This window comes from Balaenoptera acutorostrata, chromosome 4, assembly GCF_949987535.1.
Source record: "Balaenoptera acutorostrata chromosome 4, mBalAcu1.1, whole genome shotgun sequence".
NCBI lineage: Eukaryota > Metazoa > Chordata > Mammalia > Artiodactyla > Balaenopteridae > Balaenoptera > Balaenoptera acutorostrata.
Window position 1 is genome coordinate 38274904 of NC_080067.1, and position 23925 is coordinate 38298828.

General features: G+C 38.4%; 1 protein-coding gene across 1 annotated transcript; it reads left to right on the plus strand.

Moving 5' to 3' along the window:
- Positions 1–325: 325 nt before the first annotated feature.
- RAP2B (RAP2B, member of RAS oncogene family) lies at positions 326–4176 on the plus strand. Its single transcript, XM_007164803.2, has one exon. It carries the CDS (start codon positions 337–339, stop codon positions 886–888), a length of 552 nt encoding a protein of 183 aa, XP_007164865.1. The 5' UTR covers positions 326–336; the 3' UTR covers positions 889–4176.
- The last annotated feature ends 19749 nt before the right edge of the window (positions 4177–23925 follow it).

Genomic DNA, 23925 nt, shown 5'->3' on the forward strand with positions numbered 1-23925 from the left:
TTCTCGCCTTCCTGGGCTGCCGCGGCGAGAAGCTGCAGTCCTTGCCTCGCACCGGCTGCCGGCATTGTCCTCCCGTTCCGCCGCCCAAGCTGCCGCTGCCGCCGTGGGCTGCTGCGGGGCCCCGGACCCGCGCCGCAGGGACGCGCTGCCGCCGCCGCCGGTCGGTCCCCGGTCCCCGCTTGGTGATTTCCGCGCCCTGCGCTCCTCTGCCGTCCTCTCCTTAGTTTTTCCTGCGGAGCTGAGGACGGGGAGAAGTCCAGCCGCCAAGCCCAGCCTTCCTCCGGCGTGCAGCCCCGACGGGGCCGCGGCAGGCGCGGCAAGAGCGCCGACGGAGCCATGAGAGAGTACAAAGTGGTGGTGCTGGGCTCGGGCGGCGTGGGCAAGTCCGCGCTCACCGTGCAGTTCGTGACCGGCTCCTTCATCGAGAAGTACGACCCCACCATCGAGGACTTCTACCGCAAAGAGATTGAGGTGGACTCGTCGCCGTCGGTGCTGGAGATTCTGGACACGGCGGGCACGGAGCAGTTCGCGTCCATGCGGGACCTGTATATCAAGAATGGCCAGGGCTTCATCCTCGTCTACAGCCTTGTTAACCAGCAGAGCTTCCAGGACATCAAGCCCATGCGGGACCAGATCATCCGCGTGAAGCGGTACGAGCGCGTGCCCATGATCCTGGTGGGCAACAAGGTGGACCTGGAGGGCGAGCGCGAGGTTTCGTTCGGCGAGGGCAAGGCCCTGGCCGAGGAGTGGAGCTGCCCCTTCATGGAGACGTCGGCCAAAAACAAAGCCTCGGTGGACGAGCTGTTCGCCGAGATCGTGAGGCAGATGAACTACGCGGCTCAGCCCAACGGCGACGAGGGCTGCTGCTCGGCCTGCGTGATCCTCTGAGGCGCCCGCGGCTGCCGCGCGCCGGCCGCGCTCTGCGCACAAAAGCCAAACGCACCCGACTCTTCTAAATGTGATTTCTCTTCTTGCTTTGAGATTGGAGACGACTTTGCATCAGCCGGGGTGTCCCGGGAGCCCGGCTGGCCGCCGTGGCCGCGTCCCCTGCCTCTGCCCCGTGTCCGAGGGGGTGTCCCGTCATGACCATCCGAGACCCGGTGGAAATGTGGCTCTTTGCAGCATGTACGTTTCTCATTGATTTTGGTTGACGCATATTTCCCCATTGAAGCAGCCGTTGCGGCGCAGTATGGCAGCTTGACACCGGCAAGCGAAAGTTTCAGCCTGGAAAAAAAATGGGGTGGGGGAGGAAGAGGATGGGGAGAAGGTGAAAAAAGGGGAATTCTTTTTTTTTTTCAACAACGTTTTTCTAGTTCCAAGTTTTAAATACACGGAAGGAAGTCCGGGAGAACCAAATGAAGGAGCAGGATGAGAGGAAGAAACTTTTGTTTTTTCCTTGTTTTCCAGGAGTAGCTGGAAATTAAGATTGGGTTCCTTTTCTGCCAGCTTGGAAGGGCAACCCCGTGACTGCGATTCTGAGGATGTCTATGCAAAGTTGGATTCTTGTTACAGTATATCCAATCTGAAGTATTGCACATCTGAACTGGGACTGTTAACACTGATGCCAATACAGTGTGGGGTGCCAGAAAGTGTCTGCTGATATTTGTGGAAAAAAAAAATCTATTTTGTTTACCTACTGTATCAAAGGGGAGTCTGGGGGAGAACGGTAGTATTTTTTTTTTTTTTTAATCAGCTGTGAAAAAAAATGTTACAGATCTGCACATTTTTGTGTGTACTGTTGTGTGTGTGTTTGTTCGTTTGGTTTTTTAGATTTAGCTTTTTTGTTCTTATTGGTTGGCAGTAACATGGTGTTGATGACTAGCTCTTTAAAATACAGTACAAGGACTTCACAAATGTGATTCAGGGCCCCCAGCACCCCTGTGTCTGCAGAGTGCCTTCAAAACTCAGCTGTTCCAGCCGGTGCCAACCTGTGAACTTCCCACCAGATCCCAGAATCTGCTATTCCCCCCAAACCACTTCCCAGTTTCCTTTCAGTAATCTTCCTGAAGGAGCCAGGACAATAGGGCCTGTTGTTTGGTGAATTTCTTTTATTATTTCCTTTAAAATGTAATTTACTTGTCTTGCAATGGTTTTTTTTTTTTTTTTCCTTTTTTAAATTTTTTGCTTCATTTTGTTTCAGTGTTCAGGTATTTAGCTCCCCTTTTATATAATTTTTTTTTAATATTTGGTTTTCTGTTATAGGGTGTTCCTCCAGAAGCAAAGAGCAAAATTTTACTGTTGTGATGTACTGAGAGAATTCTAACAATTTGTAATTTCTAATTCCAGACTCACGTTTAATCATTGTCTCTTCATTTTAAGATTTTTTAATACAAACATCATTTTTAAAGAAACAAATCCAAACTATTGTTTGTGTTTCTGTGTTTCATATTCAGTGATTTCATACAGTATCATGATTGAGGTGGACAGGGGCAGTACATGGTGCCCTCAAGAGTGGTTTGTCGAATTCTGAAGAGAGAAGTGTCTCAGTGACAAGTTGGGTGACATTACTCCCAACTCCTTAAATAATGGAAAAAAATCATCAAGGTCTAGGAAGCCCTGGGGTATGGTGATAACCCTCTGACTATAAGATGAGCTGGATATTGAATCTGTTCTGCTGACTTGGAGCAGTTTATTTCTCTAGGAAGGGGAGAAACCAACTGCTAAGACTGCCTTAGATCTGGGAGAGTAACCATCCGCCTGGTCAGACAGGGTAGTGCTTTTAATTTTCTTTTTTTCTTTTTCTTTCTTCCTTTCTTCTTTTGTTTTGTTTTGTTTTGTTTAAAACACCTATCCAGTTGAAAGCATGTTTGGGGAAGATGATTTTCAGTTCTGAAGTCATACCTTGTAGTGTTTTCTGCAGTACATTTGTATGGGTTGTGGACAGTGTCTCAACCCTTTTGAGGCTTTGATTAGGAAATAGATCATTAGATTAAAAAAGAAGAGAAAAAGAAAAAACTAAGACAGGCCTCTTGCTCTCATTACACTGTGCAGTTTGTGGACCATTTTGACCTCATGAGATTTTCCTTCTAACAGCAGGAGGCAGTGTGAGCTTTTTATTTTGTATTTTATTTTTCCTAAGGGCCGCTTTACTAATATAATCTCCATAGAATAAAAGAAGGTGTACAACTATATATATCAAGAGCACTTGATATATCTTAGATCCATGAAGTGTAGATGAAGTCTTTTGAAGGGTCTTTTGACAAAGGGATTTATTCTGTTGAGGAAGCCAAAATAAATTACAGGCCATAGGTTTTTTTAAAGCTGTATTAACATATCTTGCCTTAAAACGTTGTGTCCTTTGCCCAGGTGACATCTCAGAATTCCAGCATGGAGGAGGAATAGGGAATTCTGCCTGGGTTTGGTCCTAAGGCCGTTTTTTTCACTCTTGATCTCACTTAAGTTTAGTATCAAACTCAGTTAGAAGGCAATGTATATATGCTAAATATAGAAATTAGGAGAAACTATTCAAACTTAGGCTTTGCAAAGATTCATTCTTGCATTTGTGTAAATTTAGTTGATTCAGTAGATCTAAAATGTTGAAAATTCTGAAGACATATATCAAGTACTATATAAAGGACTCTTTAAAAGGCATTTAGTGACTGTTTCTTATAGTTTTGTTTTGGTTTTTTGGAAGCCTTTTGACATAAAATGCTGGCAAGTATCTAACTAACTTAAGAAATGTATATACTCCTGACAGGGAATTTTTGAAAATGGGAAATTGGAAATGAAATAGATTGCTGGGTGCATTAATCATCTTCACGCAGGATTTAGTCACTTACATGACTAAATTCTTTATAGGTCTGGGATGGCAAGGCAGAAGATTTTAATATACTTTTACTGAATACTGTAAAATAAATGCTTTTTGGATTCTCAATGAAAGCAACTTTGTGTGTACCCCTGGAGCAGGAAAATAGTATTGAATCTTGTAGCTTTCTCCAATATTTTCTTGATGAAATTGAGAGAAATTAGAGACATTGTTTTTAAGAATATGTCAGTTTATTTGGCTAGTAAGAACCCCTTCTAGAATTATGGTGTGAAGAGATAAGAGCGTTTGTTTCCCTGGAAAAGTTGGGCTGACTTAAGAGTGTCAAAGGAAGTGAGAGAGGGAGGGAGGGAGGAGTTAGTTGTAAGGCAATCACCTGTCAAAACAGAAACTGGGTGGAAAAGAAACCTTTATCTTGGGGAGCAAAAGTTAACTTTTTAACTTGACCCCTGCTGGTTTTTTTTTTTTTTTTTTTTTTTTTTAATTATTTATTTATTTGGCTGTGTTGGGTCTTCGTTGCTGCACGCGGGCCCTCTCTAGTTGCGGCGAGCGGGGCATATACTCTTTGCTGCGGTGCGCAGGTCCCTCACTGCCGCGGCCTCTCCCGCCGCAGAGCACGGGCTCCGGGCGCGCGGGCTTCGGTAGTTGTGGCACTCGTGCTCAGTAGTTGTGGCGCACGGGCCCAGGTGCTCCGCGGCATGTGGGATCCTCCCGGACCAGGGCTCGAACCCGTGTCCCCTGCGCTGGCAGGCGGACTCCCAACCACTGCACCACCAGGGAAGCCCCCCCTGCTGGTTTTTAACAGCTTTTCGTTTTGGTCCCTGACAGTCATCCAAGCTTTGTCATTTTAAAGGATTATTTTTGTCCTCCTTTTGTAATAGCCTCAGAAAAGTTGAAGGTATCCTCAGAAAGTCTAACATTTTTGTATTTGGGAGTTATGGTTCTTAGGTACAGCAATGTCCACCTTCTTAACTGCTGAAATAGACTCCACTGAATCACATTTTAGGACCAGATCTATTTAGGATTAGAATTCTTTCAGTGTATGAGGCTTTATGCTTCCTGATTTGTTAACCTTTCCTACAGGTGGGAATCTTAAAATGCCCCATTGATTCAAATTATTCAGGTAGTTTTGTTTTTGCCAGCATGTTATTGCACCTCCTTTTGAGTTCTATTCCAGTGTTTCTCACAGATGGGATGGGAAAGTGAGAGAACACTGTATGTAGCAGCTGGTCTTGAGAAAGAGATACAAAATGCCTGTACCTTAACTGTCATCAAAGGATCTATTTACTTTTCACAGCAGCTAGAATAAGCCTCCTACTTAAAAATATGAGGGTTTAATTTGGAGATCACCACCGTGAGTTAAAGCGATATCAAACATTTGTTGCAGTGTCTACTTAATTGGGAAAACTTGGTAAAGTCAATTTTGTCCTGATGAAAATGTAGGAAAGTTTTAAGTACTGTATAATAGAATATGGTAAGGTTGATTATGATATTTTACTCAGACTACTGGGAATAATTAAATGCATTTAATTGAACATGGTGCTAGTTCTAGAAAATACGTTTGATCTAATTAATGACAGTAGGATTTTGATAGTTGGAGAAGGCTTTAGGGATCATCCAGTCCAGAGGATCTCAAACTTGACCATATATCAAAATCACCTGGAGGTAAAAACAAGTCATGCTAAGCTCTTCCTATAGTTTCTTATTCAGTGTATCTGGATATGACCTCATAATTTTCATTTCTAACAAGTTTCCAGGTGATGCTGATAGAGCTGTTTCAGGGACCACATTTTGAGAACTGATGATGATCTAGTCCAAACTCCAAGTAAGTACTGAGAGCTACCTAGATATTTAGGGACACAGACTTAAGACCCATGTCACACATTTAGAGTGCTGCCTACCGCAAAGTCATGGAATAATCTTGACTGAATTCTGTAGCTATTGAGGACATATGCCAGTTACACTAAGAGTGTTAAACTGTGGAGTGCGAATGGGGAAGCCACATTGCTGGCTCAGTGACCATGTTCATATTAGTATGTGAATAGTTGGGTTCTGGTTTTCAGTATTAATTCAGAAGGTAACGAAAGTGAATAAATGATTAGAATAGGGGCATGGCCTAAATAATCAGAATCAACATTTTCTCTCAAAAAAATTCTTCTTGAAAAATCTTTGATAAAGGGAACACTTTTAAGTATTTGTCTTCTCTTACTTCAAGATTAAAAGGCAAGAATTTTAGTTTTTTATGAGTCCGAGTAAGTGTTTTAAAAAGTTATATTTGAGAATTTAGATCTTCAGGTCATAGTAGGCACATGTGTGTGTCAATATGTATATGTGTGTGTGTGTGTGTGTGTGTGTGTTAATACATACATTCAGTTTCTTAGCCAGACTTTCCAGGAATCAGTCCATTCAATGGCATTTAGTTCTATAGTTATCCATCCTGGGACAATGAACAGCATAAAATGGTGCCTTGCATTTGTTTCATTACATGTCTTATCTTTTGGAATGGTGAGTGTTGATCTATTTTGTAAATTGGAGGGGGCAGCTATTTATATTTTTCCTTTGTTATTAAACAAATCTCTGAGGAAATGTTTTTCTTAAAAATAGAGTAGGAGGTACATGCTTTTTTGTCCAATTGACTGAACTTGCTATTTTTTAAACTAATTATCTGGCAAAATTATGTGTGCCTAAGTTTATCAGAGGTTTGAAGATGTGTGGTTGGTTTATTTGTGGTAATTGTGCAAATACAGCAAAAACATTTTTTTAAAAGTAGAAAATATTGATGCGTTGAGGATACAGGTACCCAAAAAGGCCCAAGATTATTCCTTGATTGTTAAGAAGATGTTTACAGGGATTTCCCTGGCGGTCCAGTGGTTAAGTTAAAACTTTGCCTTCCAATGCAGGGGACGTGGGTTCAATCCCTGGTCGGGGAGCTAAGAAACCACATGCCTCACAGCCAAAAAACCAAAACATAAAACAGAAGCAGTATTGTTACAAATTCAATAAAGACTTTAAAAATGGTCCACATCAAAAAAAATCCTTTTTTAAAAAAAAGAATATGGTTACAGTGGAAATTGGTAGACATAGGAGAAACTGATTTATTCATTATTCAGCAAGCATTTATCGAGCATATACTGTTAGCTGTGGTGTAAGGACTAATCCTTAAATAGGCAGAAGCCAGGCAAGAGAGCAATAGTTTTGTGCTTTTATCACCATAAGCTGTGAAAATAGCATATATTAAACAGTAGGAGTATGTGTAAAAGCACAGTTACCTGTGCCATCAATTATAATAGAATCCTGTGGGTCTGTCTGGCAGGCAACAGAATAGGTAAAATTTGTTAAAAATTGGAACTTTACTTTGAAATGTATGTGGATACTGCAAATAAAAATGGATCCCATGAGGTTTAAGTAACTAATAGTTGTTTTGTTGCATGTGGAGCTCTGTAGGTTTGTGAATCATTTCCAACTAACTTTCTGAGATTAGCTAAAATTGAATATTTAGAAATAAGTCAGTTTACTTTTATATTTTCATGTCAAAGGGAGGAGGGGAAATAGACCTATGAAATTTGTTCACTGTTTTTATATTTTTCTTTTATGAGGAAACAAAAAAGGGAAGGACAATTTAGGTTATATTCTTAAAGAAGCGACTGTTGGCATAAGGTTATTTTGGGCTCCTCATGTAAAGAAGATTCAGGGTAAAGTACTTCTTTTGAAAAAGATAATCTCCTAAAAATGAGTGTGCCAAAGAATTAAGCTATTTTAAGTTTGCTAAGCTTATAGTTATTTTATACAGAAGCTCTTGTTCTCAAGCCTTTAGTGCTTATTGAAGAAGGCAGCCAGCTCAGAGAAAGAAATGTTGGGCAACAAACTATTTATAAGAAGTAACTATAATAGCAATTATTGTAAAACCATATGAACTAAAGGGAGTTGTGATTATTAACCTCCTGCAGTTTGCAAAATGATCTCTAGTGACTCTTTTGTGTAGAATATCTCATGAATTTAACAACATGCTTTTTAAATGTAAAAAGTCACAGAATTACAGAGAGAATAGTTCATCTGAAAGTACTTCATTGTTTATTTTTTTAAAAAATCTGATTATTACTGAACCATTTATGAGATGAAAATTTATTACTTAGAGTTTTATAGCTAAAGTAGGGGGTCTTCATGTTTTACATCTGACCATTTATAAACAGTTTTCAAAATTTGGGTTAAGTCATGAACTCAGAATATTTTAACGTTATTTAATATTTGCATATTAATATAATATTTCAAAAATATTCTTTTTAAAGACTAACATTATATTGAATTATATCTCTTTCAAGAAAAGAGCCTGTAGAGATCTGTACTAGTACCAGCATAATTCTATAAGAACATATATATCAATAACATATTTTAAAATATATTTTAGATAGTTTTGCATTTACATTTGTAAGTAGGTAAGGAGAATTGCAAGTGTATCTCTAAGTTTGATTTCAACATCATTCAGCATCTAGTAGAAAGTTTGATTTCAACATCATTCAGCATCTAGCCTTGAGGTGGGAGTTCTTTACTCTGAGTTTGGTTATCTTAGCTTTACTTTATCATATTACCTGTTATTTTTCTTTTTTGTATATCATTTCATTTCTCTACCTCAGCTTTATGCAAATGGTTTTCTCTGTCACATATGTAATCCGTATTAATCGATAAAAAGAAAAAATCTAAAAACTGCTTAACTGATGGCTATATAAATGTGCTTTCCGTGTAATAGTGTAAAGGGAAAAGTATTTTTCACACTGTTTGAGGGCCAGACTGAAACAAAGCCAACCAGTCAGAGAAGATTGCCTACTAAACAGATATTACCTTTTGGTGTCGGCATAGCCTTTGCATTTCATTTTTAAAACTAATAAGGGAAATTTTTAAAAACTGAGTTCAATCGTAGGAATATTCATTTTCATATACTTAGAAAAGCCTAAAAATATTTCCAGGCCATCTTTTCTTCTTTACTGATCTTTTGCTGAGGTCAAAAAATGAGAAATAACCCATGCACTCTCTTTGAGAGAATCTTATACCTTGAAAGGCAGGGGCAACAATAAACAAAAACTTAATCTGAAGGGCAAAACTGTTTTTATACATTTTATACATTTTTATACAAACCTGCTTTTATTTTGTCACTGAGGAAGCACAAATAGTAATAAGGGCAAGGGAATATTTTCCTTAATCATTTTGGCAACGTTCAGCAGGCGGGCTGGGTACTCTGTTTGCTAAGGCAGGAGAGTGTGATACAGAGCTGAGAAGGCGATCACTGCAGGCTGAGGTGGAATCCTTCCTCAGCCCACACCCTCATTCCTGCATTCCTACAATCCTACAGGATTTCCTGTGTCCAGGTTTGTGATTCATTGTGATGCAGTATTTACTGAGGCTTAGGGCTGCTGCTGGCCAAAGGTGAAGAAGCCTATGGGATGGTGTGATAATGCTACTGTAATAAATTCCACTCTGACTCAGGGTTGCTCAACCTCAGTACTGTTAATATTTGGGGCTGGATAATTGTTTTTTGTGGAGCACTGTCTTGTGTGTTTCAGGATGTTTAGCAGCGTCCCTGGCCTCTACCCACTAGATGCCAGTAGCACCCCTTCCCATGCCAGTTGTGACAACCAAAAATGTCTGCAGACATTGCCTACCAATTGGGGGCGGAGGGAGTGGGGGGCGGGGGGGCTGCGGCTTAACAGCCCCTGGTTGAGAGCTACTACTCAACTTGGCTGGTGGATTTGGAGGAGACATAAGCCAGAGGGGAGAGGGCTTGAACCTAGGAGCAGTTAAGATTTTCCTTACTCCAGGAAAGCACTGCAATCAATGCTTCTCTTTTAAAATATCAGTGTTCTCTGTTATACTTGGGACAATATCACTTTGATCAGCTCATTAAAATCCACACCTAAGAGAAAATCTCAGGGATTGAGATTTTTTGGCGATTTAATCCAAAAGGTGTGTGTGCTCTGGTTGGGGTGATGAACTCTAATGGTCAGAGCGTACCTCAGGGCATGCTGATAACTTAAGTAGAGGGACCTAGAAGGGAGGTCAAGGGCATCAGTGTTGCAGGTTTTTAGGGGGCCCCTTAAACCTCCAGTAGGAGACATCTGGAAGGTTTTCAGCCTCACCCAGCTTCCTCCACTCAGAGTCTCTTTCCAGTCAATCCAGGCCCCTATTCCCCACCTGGACTCCTCACTTTGGGGTAGAAAGGATGCATTTTATGCATCCCATCCCTCCTTATTTTCACTTTTGCAATTCCTCCCTCCTTCCCCCTTTCTTCCTTCCTTGTGTCCAGGGCAGACCCATACTGCTTAACTGCACACACCTACCTGTGCCCAAATCACTCCGCCAGGCTGTCAAGAAGGGGGCAGCAGAGGCAGTAGTGATTGCCTCAGTAATGAAGTGCCTCTGGAATCTAGCAGTCTCTAGCCAGCGGCAGACAAGCTGCGGCTGCCAACCCCTGAAATACTGCATTAAGGACTCTCCTGTCAGCAAGTTCCTGAATGTGGAATTAACTCAATGACCATGGACTTTTACTCGGTCATGATTGTTTTTGTTCTTAAGTTTTAAATGAAACAGATATCTTAAAATCTGTGTAATATACTTCTGAAAGCTTTAAGCAACCAGAGACCCTACCTGGTGGGACAATTGTGGTTCTACATTTCACAGGAGGAACATTTGGAAATCTTTCATTCCTAGTAAGTAGGAGATGTAACAGCTTTGTAACTGAGGGAGAACCATCTCCAAGCCCATCAAAAGATTCTAACCTACTAGAAGAGTCTCTCTAAGAAAGGTAGGCAGTAAATTAAAACAATTCTTTATAATAAAAAGGACTGTTTGGTGAAAGTGGATGAGTGATTTGGGTAGCTGAAACTTGCTTCTTAAATTTGAGAACAATCTTGTATTAGGATGGATGGTGTTCATAGATATATTTTATTCTCTGTAGTATCTTTGTATTAAATCGAAAATGGAAACATCTGATTTAATTGGTAATGTGATCACAATTAAGATAGAGAAAACAGACTTGGTATATCTAAGTTTCCTGTTTTTCTTACACAGTTTTCCTCTTTTATAATTATCTGTGCTGTTCTGCAACATTTTTTTTTTCTTATCTCTAAGTTTCATTGGCTTTGGGGAGTGTTATGTTTTCTTTCTAATTAAAAAGTCTATAATGAGGGAAATATTCAGTTATCAATCACTGTAGCTAATAGCCAAGAAAATATATGTATTCATAAATTTAAACAAATAAATTAATTGTTTAGGATGTTTTGCAATGTCATTATTTGCATTTACCTTTTATAGCTTAGAAATGATTTCCAGTGCAACATTTTCAGTGGAAATAAAATTCACCCTTTTCTTTGATTAATTACCATTTGACCTATTCGGGAAAAAGATAGTAAGTAGTTTTTTAAAGTACTATCATGAAAGCTCTCCAGTTTATATTTTGTAGCAAAATTACTAACAATTTTCCTTTTTAACTCTTTCCTCGGAAAAGTAGCACTTCATGAATAGAAAAAAAGCATGTATGTGAATTATCGAAAAGTCATATCGTAGTTGTTTGGATTTATCATGATGGTGGTGATTTGGCAAAATATTTACCTGCTTAATTACAAGTAATATAATTGATTTGTATTAGCCTAGGGAAATATCAAAAATACATGCACAATAGGACTAGAGTGCTTTTTCGGTGTTAACAATTTTGGAGAATTTTACACATTTCTATGTATAAACACATAGATAACACATCAGAAGTAAATATACAAAAAGTTGGCCTCCTCGAAAGTATTTTTGTTTAGTCTTTTTAACATGTTTTTAAAAATTCTGTGATGAAAATTATCAGAATGATAACAGTGTCATTCAGTGAGAATCGCCAATTTTCATGTTAAAAAATTTTAAGACCACTTAGGTTATCTTCTTTTTCTTACTGCCCAAGCCTGGCCCACTTTGACTTTTGAGACCACAGCCTTTGATTTGCCAGAGAATATGAAGAGTTTCTGTTGTCTACAATGAATTCCAAATGGACTTTAAAGTATTACATATCAGAACTTAAATAGATGACAGGAATCTGATTTTTACATTTTTAGTATCAGAATACAAACTTTGTATAGCGTGGGTTTCATTAAGCAGTAAAACATTTAATCATAAATGATCAGATAATGACTGTTGTAGAGGAAGTGAGTGAATTTTATAATTGCTGTCAATATCATGCCATTGAAATTTCATTCCCTTAATTAAGTTTGTGAAACGGGTATTTTCTTGGCTATTCTTTACGTGCGTTTTAGAGTAAAAATGAAATCTCTGTAGATTTGTTATTTAAAAAATTGATCTTTTGGAGTATTTTTCTCTTGGTATTATTCTTACAAATACTATAGTTGACCTGAATAGAGTTAAAGCTTTTGCCCCAAATACTAAATTACAGTTCCCGTAGCAACCATAATTTACCCTCTTATATAACTCCCTGTTTCATGCCATGGTTAATATATGCAATATAACTCTAATTAACTTTCATCTTTCCTTAGATTAAGTGTTTGGTTTCCAGGACTAGAAGGTGGAGTAAGGTGGGGAGTGATGCTGTGTTTGTAGAATCTGCAGATTGAGAGCAGGAGGATTGCCAAGTAATAGAAGAAGGATTTACTTAGGATTTCTGTCATGATATTTTACTGTGTTTGAATCAGAAAAAAAAACATATTAAACTGAGCATTTAAATTAATGATGTATAGTATGCATGAATGAAGTTTCTTAACTGACATTATAGATCTTGAATTAGAATCTCAAAAAATAATTATCAGAACATTTTTTAACTTACTTGATTAGAATACTGTATTATAAGACGATATACCCTCATTTTATTCTAAGGACATAGCCATCTGAAAACTGTGAAGAATGCATTCATGTAGTCAGTTAAATACGGAGCACCAAATAACTACTGTACCAAGAATTAGATACCATCTGTGCCTTCACTATATTTAATATGTTCTTACATTGAATTTTACTATTGATTTTCTCCACTAGAAGGTAAGTCTGTAAGGTTAAGGGCTCATCCTTTTATCCTCAGTGCCTAGAGCAGTGCGTGTCATGAATCAATAGTATTTGTTGAATCAGTGAATGAGCAATTAGTCACAAGGGGAAAGGAAGTAAGTTTGACTACAATGCTAAAAATAGGTCACAATAACTAGAAAAGTTGGAATATTTCAAAGTTCTGCATCAATTGCAGGCAAATATTATAGAATGAAATTTGTGGCCTGTTCTTTTATTCATCAGTTCTTAAATTTATAGCTTGGAATGGCAATGCCATTATAGTGTTAATGGGACTTAAATTTTCTGTAAAGTTATCAGAAGCAAAGTTAAAAGAGTTCTAGAACTTTTAGGAAATTAGTATATTGTGTTATAAACCTTTGCCCTGCTCTGCATTGGTTTTCCAAATGCAGGTATGCCTTGGTTTATGCAGTGGATATGATTTGGGAAAAAACTGTGTATAAAAATTGAATCATATATAAGATACATAAAAAAACCTTACACTATTTAGTGGACCCACCGTTGAATCATTCAAAAGCAGATAAATTATTATAGTACAAATAACCACTAGCTAACAATTTGAATTTGTGTTATCACACACTAGATTTTTATGTTAGAAATTTGTTTCTTAAATTATTTTTTAAATTTGAACACTTAGAATTCTATTTTTTCCAAATGGCAGGCTCTTATTAAATTTAGTAGTGCTTACCTTAGTCATGCTTGTCTAGATTGTTTCTACTCTGTGACTTGATTGCTCACCTCTGTGTCTTCCCAGCTTATTTGCTGAAACTCAGGTCTACCAGGACTTAGAGTATTTTTGAATAACCACTCCTAAATTAGAGTTGCTTTCTAAGCAATAGTTTTAACTTTTCAAGAAACTCATAATAAGTTTGAGAGAGAACCTAGAAAGATGGAAACTGGTTTTTCATATTATAATATTTCACAAAGAATTTAATTTCTTTATTATCCTTAAGATTTTTAAGAAGTTCGTGATGAGAGATGCCATTTAGAAAAAGAATAATAAGAAGGATAAATTATACTGTGCCTAGTAAAGACTGGTAGTAATAAATGTTCCCATTTAGAAAAACAGGTTACATATAAATATTATATAGGTTATAAACATGTAAGTGTATCTACTCTATCCTTGTTTCAGACTTCCTGTTACAGTTTTAAGAAAATCTTATAATTTATCTAATTTAATTCCTTACACTCAGCAAACACTATAAGCTTTATGTTAGCTCCACAAGCAGGCATCCCTGTGCCCAGTGGGGTTTGCTCTGCGGCAGTGGTTCTCAAAGTAGGGGCCCCAGACCAGCAACATCAGCATCACCTTGTTAAAATGCAGATTCTCAGGCCCCAACTCAGACCTACTCTATCAGAAACTCTAAGGGCGGGGCTGAACAACGCGTTTTAATGCACATTCCACATGCTTTTATCCATAATAAAGTTTGAGAACCACTGTTCTATGGGATATAAGAAGGAAAACCTGTTATGAATGGTGCCGGTTTTTCTTGGAAAGATAAGACATATACACAAATAACAGTAATAACAGGGTGACAAGGAGAAAAGGGTGGCATTCACCATAAAATAGTCCTAGATAGGACTTGCCTGGTGGTGCAGTGATTAGGAATCCGCCTGCCAATGCAGGGGACACGGGTTTGAGCCCTGGTCCAGGAAGATCCCACACACTGCAGAGCAGCTAAACCTGAGCGCCACAACTACTGAGCCTGCGCTCTAGAGCCCGCGAGCCACAACTGCTGAGCCCGCATGCCACAACTACTGAAGCCCACCTGCCTAGAGCCTGTGCTTGGCAACAAGAGAAGCCACCTCAATGAGGAGCCCGTGCACCGCAACAAAGAGTGGACCCCGCTCACCACAACTAGAGAAAGCCCGCGCACAGCAACGAAGACCCAACGCAGCCAAAAATAAATAATTTAATTAATTAATTTAAAAAAATAGTCATAGATAAATTGGAATTGGCATTTGTGAAGAAGAGATTACTGTGGAGCGGATATCCCCAATCATTCATTCATTTATTGAAATATTCTAGGTGCTGGCGCTCAGTAAGACATAATCCTTGACTTAACTTATTAAATATTTAAGTTCATAAATAGGTGATTCTACTTGCTGATTACCTCACAACTAGAAGAAACTTAAGAGATCACATAATCCAACTTGAGAGTGCATCAGAATCATCTGGATGGCTTGTTAAAACACATATTGCTGAAACCCAGTATTCCTAATTCAGTAAGTACAGGGTGGGGCGTGGGAAGCAATATTTCTAACAAATTCCCAGGTGGCACTGATGCTGCTTGTCTTCAACTTGAGAATCACTGACATGGTCAGTAACTTCAAGTTAAAGCTGGTAATGCTAGGGCCCAGAAATGTGACTTGCCCAACAAAAGTTAGCTAATGCCTAAGATGGATGTAAAACGAGGTTGCCAACTCCCAGTTCAATAGAACCTCCACTGCAGACTGCCTTTGAGACACCCCTTGAAGAGAGGATGCTTGCTTGACCTCACAGTGATTCTGAGAACAACTACAGGAGTAAAGAATTGATAACTTGATGATACTTCATCTGATTCTTGTTTATATTGTAACTTCTTATTCCAGAATCAGCCCATGTTCATGACATCTACAGTCTCAATTCTGAACCACCAAGCATTCTGTTTTGTGGGGATCTGATCTGTATATAAAAGTAACATTTGAATCACAATATCATTTCAAAAAGGCAGTTCTAAAACTTACTAATATTATCTTCCTGATAATAGGGGCTTCTCAGGACAAAAGATCTTCTATTACAAAAACACTTTCCTCTGTAGTAGCTCTCTGTTAGATGACTGGTTGTGGAGCTAACAAAAAACTTACCATCTTCATTCAGAGTAAGGAATGAAAATATGTACTGGGAGACAATTAATGGAGATAATTCGCCGTGCATTCTTTGCTGATAATTCACTTCTCTTTCAGAAGCATGCGTGCTTTATCCATAGATCCACTATTAATTTCCCTAATTCTGTAAATTAGAGAAAATATATTCATCTCCTTTTAAGTGGTGATAAAGATAGATTTTCCCCAAATTTAATTAATCTGCTTTGCATTCTTGAACAATTGTATGAAAAACTCAGACCTCTCAGTACAAATCATGTAATTGTGTTTTAAGAGATAGTGTGGGGGGGGGGCGGCGGGGAGCTTCCCTGGTGGCGCAGTGGTTGAGAATCTGCCTGCCAATGCAGGGGACATGGGTTCGAGCCCTGGTCTGGGAAGATCCCACATGCCGCGGAACAGCTAGGCCCGTGAGCCACAACTACTGAGCCTGCGCATCTGGAGCCTGTGCTCCACAACAAGAGAGGCCGCGATGGTGAGAGGCCCGCGCACCGCGATGAAGAATGGCCCCCGCTTGCCGCAACTAGAGAAAGCCCTCGCACAGAAACGAAGACCCAACACAGCCAAAAATAAATAAATAAATAAATAAAATTTTTAAAAAAAGAGAGATAATGTGGGAAAATCAGGCATGGATGAAAATGATATAATCTGAATTGTACTATGACTTCCTCTGAAAATTTCAAAATCTATTTTTAATTGCGTCTTGTAAGAAAACTATTTTGATGACCTGAAGGCTAGCACTGAGGAAGAACTAGAAATGAAGAAGAGGCATAGCAGCCAGACGGTGTCTTAGCCTCAGTAGATGAATCTTGTGGATACTGGAGGGATGATTTGCTTAATCCCATTGTGATGAATGGCCTATAAAGGGATGAGAGCATGTTTTAGACACTTATTTCATATATATTTATTAGTATATGATAATACTAATTTACTCCCACTGAATCAGTGTTAGCACATAAAGGATAGGGGGAATATCGGTCTCCACTTCTCTGTAGTTAATCTCGTCTTTCTCCCATTTTGTCAAATAGGGTATAAAAAATGTTCAGACTCCAACGCAGTCAAATCTTAGGCACTTTCACTTGTCACAGTCATCATTCAGTCTCCCAAATTAAAGAACAGCTGTTCAGATTCTCTTGGGTAGGACATGATGAGCCTTATTTCCTACTTCCTGTGGAGCTCAGTTTGAACTATTTCTGATTCTCTAGAACTTCAAGTAATCATCCACTCTTTAAAAGGAGACAAAAACTCAATATTACTTTCTTGAGTAATTTGGATGACCATTTATTGCTTTCATCCTGAGAACAACTGGTTTATTTTGTTCCTAAATATAGCATTCTCACAATTAACATGAAAAAGTTTACTTAGTATACCTGTATTGTATTGTGTTGTTAGAAATAGCATAAAGTTGTTTCTTCCCCCGTGAAATAAAGCCAGATAATTGTGTCACCTCTTTCTTTTTTAAATTAATTTTATTTATTTTTTTGGCCATACCATGCAGCTTATGGGATTTTAGTTCCCCGACCAGGGATTGAACCCAGGCCCTCAGCCGTGAGAGCGTGGAGTCCTAACCATTGGACTGCCAGGGAATTCCCTGTGTCACCTCTTTATTAATTAAGAGTTTAATGCCTTCAATAATCCCACTTAGGTAGAAATCTGTTTTCTAATATAATTGACTCCATTTCCTGAAATTGGCTTCTTGGGCTCAAAAAAGAAAAAGTGAAGGTTGAGTGAAAGAGAAGAGATATTTTAAACTAAGGGTGAAATATCTGGAATAGATTTTTTTTCTCCTACCTACTTCTCCTAGAAGTGGAGGCTTATGGGAAATTACAGTTCTAAAGGGACTTTCAGCTCTGAATTCTTAGTTTTAAGTATGTATATAGAGTAACTTCATCATTGAATCAACTTAATTTCATTAGTGAGAGGATCTAAGAATCAGATGTTTCTAATATCAGTGTACTAGATTGTTTTACCATCACAGCTCAAAATTTAATATGCACGTAAATCACCCTCGGATATTACTAAAATGCGAGTTCTTACTGAGTAGGTCTGAGACTCTGAGATTCTGACAAGCTCGGTGATGATGCAGATGCTGCTGGCCATGGACCTCACTTTGAGCATCTGCGGTATGAACAATGCAACGCATAATTGAGTTTTATAACTATATATCTTGTTCTCTTTCCTATCATTTTTGATTCACATGCAGACAACTTCTCAAGATAAAATAATGTCTCTAGAGTTCAAGGGTTTCATTGTAGAAAAAAAGCATAAAAAAATTGTTCTTCAAGGTAAAGAATTTGGACTTAGGATGGGATATATATTATTTTCAATAATGGAAACAAGATAGTAAATTTGAAAACTAGGCATCTCTTTTAAATTAAGAAGTTTGGAAATGTGTCTAATTCCTAATGATTCATTTTGACTATACTGAATTCTTCAGTTCTCTTTTAGAAATGAATGTCAGCACTTAGAAATTTAGTGTCACTCAAAATCAGGTTCCATTTTATGAATATTAGAGAGTAAGTTTCAAACTAAATTTAATTTTAGAATATGTCTTAAGAGTCTGGATATCAACTAAATATGCCGTGTGGCAGTTAAACTGTTGAATACGCTTTTTTTTCCTCTTAATAAAATATACATTTGAGGAAATAATAGGAACTCAGAAATCTGGAGTGCTAGTGGTAGAACGGCATATTCTATGTCCAATTTACAATTCAATTGTAGGCCAAAAAGCCTCACAGATAAGATTAAGTCTTTAGGTATATTTACTGTATATATTTACTGTATATATCCATGTGGAGATATACCTGAAGATAATAAGCATCAATGAAAATCTACAGTTCTTTTAAAGCTGCAGACAGGATTTTGTTCATTACTAACAACACAATTTAAGTCAGTAGAGCTATAGTTGTTTTCATTAATTTACATAAACTCTAAAGTTTAGAATCTAAATTTTAAACGTTTTTGTAATTAAGAAAGTTATATTTAAAAATAACTTTTCCGGGCTTCCCTGGTGGCGCAGTGGTTGAGAATCTGCCTGCCAATGCAGGCAACACGGGTTCGAGCCCTGGTCTGAGAAGATCCCACATACCGCGGAGCGACTAAGCCCATGCGCCACAACTACTGAGCCTGTGCTCTAGAGCCCATGAGCCACAACTACTGAGCCCACATGCTGCAACTACTGAAGCCCGCGTGCCTAGAGCCCATGCTCTGCAACGAGAAGCCACTGCAATGAGAAGCCCGTGCACCGTAACCAAGAGTAGCCCCCACTCGTCACAACTAGAGAAAGCCCGCACGCAGCAATGAAGACCCAACACAGCCAAAAATAAATAAATTAATTAAATTAAAAAAAATAATAATAACTTTTCCATAAAAGCTTAATTTTTATGGCCTGATCAGTACAGCTCATTATATTCCCATGAAAAGATGTTTGCTTTTTGATAGAATACTAAAAAATTAATTTTGCATTCAATTTGAGGGTGCATTTAAAAAGACTTTAGTTGTTCCAATATTCAGAGTCTAGTTAAAGGGAATGTTTGTGATTGAATTAAATCTCTGTTAACAGTATAGGTATATACATATATATTTTTTAATTTATTTATTTTATTTATTTTTGGCTGTGTTGGGTCTTCGTTTCTGTGCGAGGGCTTTCTCTAGTTGTGGCAAGCGGGGGCCACTCTTCATCGTGGTGCACGGGCCTCTCACTGTCGCGGCCTCTCTTGTTGCGGAGCGCAGGCTCAGTACTGTGGCTCATGGGCCTAGTTGCTCCGCGGCATGTGGGATCTTCCCAGATCAGGGCTCGAACCCGTGTCCCCTGCATTAGCAGGCAGATTCTCAACCACTGCGCCACCAGGGAAGGCCCCTATACATATTTTTCATGAGTTATGTAAATCTGTGTTCATTCCTCCTAACATATATTGTCTCAATTTTGTATTGGGGGAAATGTTACTTTATATGTCATTGAAATTCTGGGTGGCCCCCTGTGCTTCTGTTGGATTTCTGGCTGATTCATAGACGCCTCAAACTATCAACTGCAATGATGAATTTATTCTGATGAATTTATAACTGCAGTGGTTTATTTAGCAACTACTATGTGCCAGGTACTTTACATACATAATCTCATATAAGACTCAGAATAATCCTACAGGTAGATAACATTCCTTCTTTCACAAACCCAGAGAAGTTAAGTAATTTACAGGGCTGTCCAGATAAAAAAGACACTGAACTGGTTTTCTTTTTTCTTTTTTTTTTTTTTTTAATAAAGCAGGTTCTTATTAGTTATCCATTTTATACGTATTAGTGTACATATGTCAATCCAAGGTGTCTGTTCTTTGTCTTCAAAGATCATGTTCTTACTCTCATGTGCCTCCTAAGTACAGGAGGCTGCTCCTGAAATGCCAACTAATTTTTTTTTTTTTAAAGTATTACTGGACGGTTCTCCAGCTGAGGCAACGTATTTTATTTATTTATTTATTTTTATGGCTGTGTTGGGTCTTCGTTTCTGTGAGAGGGCTTTCTCCAGTTGCGGCGAGCGGAGGCCACTCTTCATCGCGGTGCGCGGGCCTCTCATCATCGCGGCCTCTCTCGTCGCGGAGCACAGGCTCCAGACGCGCAGGCTCAGTAATTGTAGCTCACAGGCCTAGTTGCTCCACGGCATGTGGGATCTTCCCAGACCAGGGCTCGAACCCGTGACCCCTGCATTGGCAGGCAGATTCTCAACCACTGCTCCACCAGGGAAGCCCCTGCTAACTAATTTTAAATGTTTGTCTGCAAAGGATACAACTATGACTCAGATTGTTACCCTTGAAGAAAAAAAATAGGTTCTATTACAGTCCAATACTAAATAGTTGGTATGTTATGTTTATTGTACTTTTGATTTTCCCATTCTATTGTTTCATTCTGTTAATTAAGGGTATTTAATCTTTTTTTTTTTTTTCATCCTGTGACCATCATAATAATTGTTTAAAAAATTCCAATCCAATGTGTGTAGTTCATTAGAGGCAACTGTGAGTCCTGTTTCTGAGTCTCTGCCTTGGATATAGTTGCTAGCATTTTTTCATGATTTTATTGTCTAGTTTTTTTTAATAATAAGAGTAATGAATGTTCAGCATAAAAAACAACTCAAACATTAATTTATAAGTAAATAGATTCAAGTCTAATTTCTCAAATGAAAGTATTATGTTACAACTAACCTTTTCATAGTAGTCTGTTTCTACAGTTTCCTCTTCAGTACTTTCTTAGGATAAAGTGCTTTGTTCTGCTCATTTATACAACCAAGTGTGAGCACAGCGTGGCAAGGAGAAAGAATACAGTCAGCCAGCCCTCTGTATCCATGGGTTCCATATCTGATCCAACCATGGATCAAAAAAAAATTTTTTTTTTAATTTCCAGAAAGTTCCAAAAAAGCAAAACTTGAATTTGCTGTGCTGGAAACTATTTATATAGCATTTACCTTGTATTAGGTATTATAAGTAATCTAGAGATAATTTAAAGTACAGTTGGCCCTTGAACAATATGAGAGTTAGGGGCTCTGACCATCCCCATAGTTGAAAATTTGCATATATAGTTGGCCCTCCATGTATGGGCTTCCACCATAAAGTTGGTTTCTCCATATCCTTGGTTCCACATCCTCTGATTCAACCAAGGATCATTTAGTGCTGCAGTATTTGCTGTTGAAAAAAAATCTGTGTACAAGTGGCCCTGTTGTAGTTCAAACCCGTGTTGTTCAAGGGTCAACTGTATCCAGAAGGATATGCATAGATCATATGCAAATACTGCACCATTTTATATATTAGACTTGAGTATCCAAGGATTTTGTATTCAAGGGGATCATGGAACCAATTCCCTCCCGGATACCCAGGGACAACTGTACAGATTATGTTTGGTGAAGCGACTTACATTTTCCTGTTGACTCCTCCATTCTGTTCATCTTCATTTAAAATCTAACTTGTCGGGCTTCCCTGGTGGCGCAGTGGTTGAGAGACTGCCTGCTAATGCAGGGGACAGGGGTTCGAGCCCTGGCCTGGGAAGATCCCACATGCCGCAGAGCGGCTGGGCCCGTGAGCCACAACTGCTGAGCCTGCGCGTCTGGAGCCTGTGCTCCGCAACGAGAGAGGCCGCGACAGTGAGAGGCCCGCGCATCGCGATGAAGAGTGGCCCCCGCTTGCCACAACTGGAGAAAGCCCTCGCACAGAAACGAAGACCCAACACAGCCAAAATCAATCAATCAATCAATCAATCAAACATACGCATCTGATTCAAGATCCTCATTAAAAAAAAAAAAAAAAAAAAAATCTAACTTGTCACACACTACCCCAAACAAAGCCTTTTGTAAAATGCTGCCACCATTTTGGGGTAATAGCTAAAAAATGGTGAATTGATTAATTTACTTGTAAATTAATTTATAAATGAATTATTTAATTTGAACTTTAACATAGCTTTTGAAGCATGCACAACACTTGTCCAGGAAGGCAACTCTCTAATTTTTTTCTGAGAAACTTCTCCACACATTCATAGAACTCTTATTCAAATAATCATGGTTAAAAGTGTGGCCAGAATGTTTCCCCAGAAGTTATGTCTGCTTTGCAAATACAAAGCAATCACCTATCGTCTGTGGCTGTGAAGGAGAGAAAGGAGAATGCAGTCTAATAAACACTGGTCAGCAAATTACATTTGTTTACTCACTATCAGACACATTAATCCGGTATGCTTTTATTCTTTATTCCCTCATTAGTTTGTTAGACTGTCCATTGGTGTCACCATCCTCACTGAAGGAGAATAATATCTGTCTCATGTTCACTTAGGCAAGATGCCCCTTTTCTGGTTCTTTGTTTAAAGTTGCTTCAGTGCTTAGAGACTTCTTTTGCATTTATTAGCAGGGCTTTATATTTTTTAGAATTTATTTTGCCACATGATTAGTGGGGTCACTGTTAGTTTGCAACAATTATTTCAGTGCAGTAGAAGTTTCCAGTTGTAAATGCTGCAAGTACAAACTTCTAAAAATGAAAATTTGGGTGCCTAACCATTATTAACAAAAGTGCTTCCTTAGCTAGAGTCAAAAGATAAAAATCTTATTTTTTAATTAAATACGTTGGTAAATGTGACAGACATTTTATTGAAGGAAGCTTTTCATTTTTTCCTCCGGTGAATCAAACTGTACTGTGCAGTGTTGTAATTAGAGCAGAGTATCAGTCAGCTATGCTTTAAGTTTGAAAGAGTAGCAGGAGTAGCTTATAAAATATTAATCTTAAGAACTCCACTCAAGCATTTCAGATTTTTAAATAATTGGTGTCAAAGTCAGATAATTTTGAAAGATTGTTGTGTAAATGGTAAACAACCTGAAATAAGACAATGAGAAGAATGTTGCAGTCTCCAATACTGGGAAATGCAACTGACTGTATTTTCTTAGTCTTTTTTTTTTGCATGGGGAAGATTGTTTTTAGTAGCTTTAAAGTACAAGTCTGAAAAATATAGGTATATTTAACAGGAATAGTGGGGCCTTTTTTTTTTAATTGACTATACACAGGAAAATCTTATTTAAAAAAAATCTGAGCGAATTCCCACTGAAGGGTTGCAATACATTAATGTATCATATGTAATTATTTATCAGTACTAATTACATTATGAAAGTTTGAGTAATGGCTACTTTGTTTTTTTTACAAAGCAGAGTATATTCAAGATTAGTCCTTCTTATTCTCATTCACGTGAATTCTGAAGGATTCTCTTGAGTAGAGAAAAAAGAAATGGAGATAGAGCATTGGAGGGATTGGGCTTGGGGGTGTTTCTGTAGCATGAGCATCAGAAAAAGTGCAGAGAACTGCTCTTCCTGCAGAAAAAGTGCAGAGAACTGCTCTTCTAGGACACACGACCATAGTGAAAGTTGCTTTTTAACTTGAAATGTCCTATTGTGCAGAAAACAATGAGAAGTGGCATAAGTTTTATATGGAAAAAAAAAACGCTTACCTTTCCCTTTTGATTTACTTTAGTTACCAAAAATAGGCTTGAGTCATCCCCATTTGGCTTCAGATGAATAAAGAATGAACCTTGAATACAAGAAAAGCCTCAAATTTGTATGTACTTCTTAGGTGAAAATCAGCAAAATTCCAGAAAGATGAAGATGATTTTTAAGTGTGTCAAAGCATGATGCTAAAAAATAATAGGAAATACTACTCTGAATTCCCTCCTTTCAAATATATTTTAGAATCTGAAAATTTGGGGAGAATTATATTTCAGAAATAGAAAAAAAAATAACCTGGGGCAAAGGACAA

What these genes read in the sequence shown, in the direction of transcription:
- RAP2B (XM_007164803.2), top strand. Translation starts at nt 337, where the DNA reads ATGAGAGAGTACAAAGTGGTGGTGCTGGGCTCGGGCGGCGTGGGCAAG.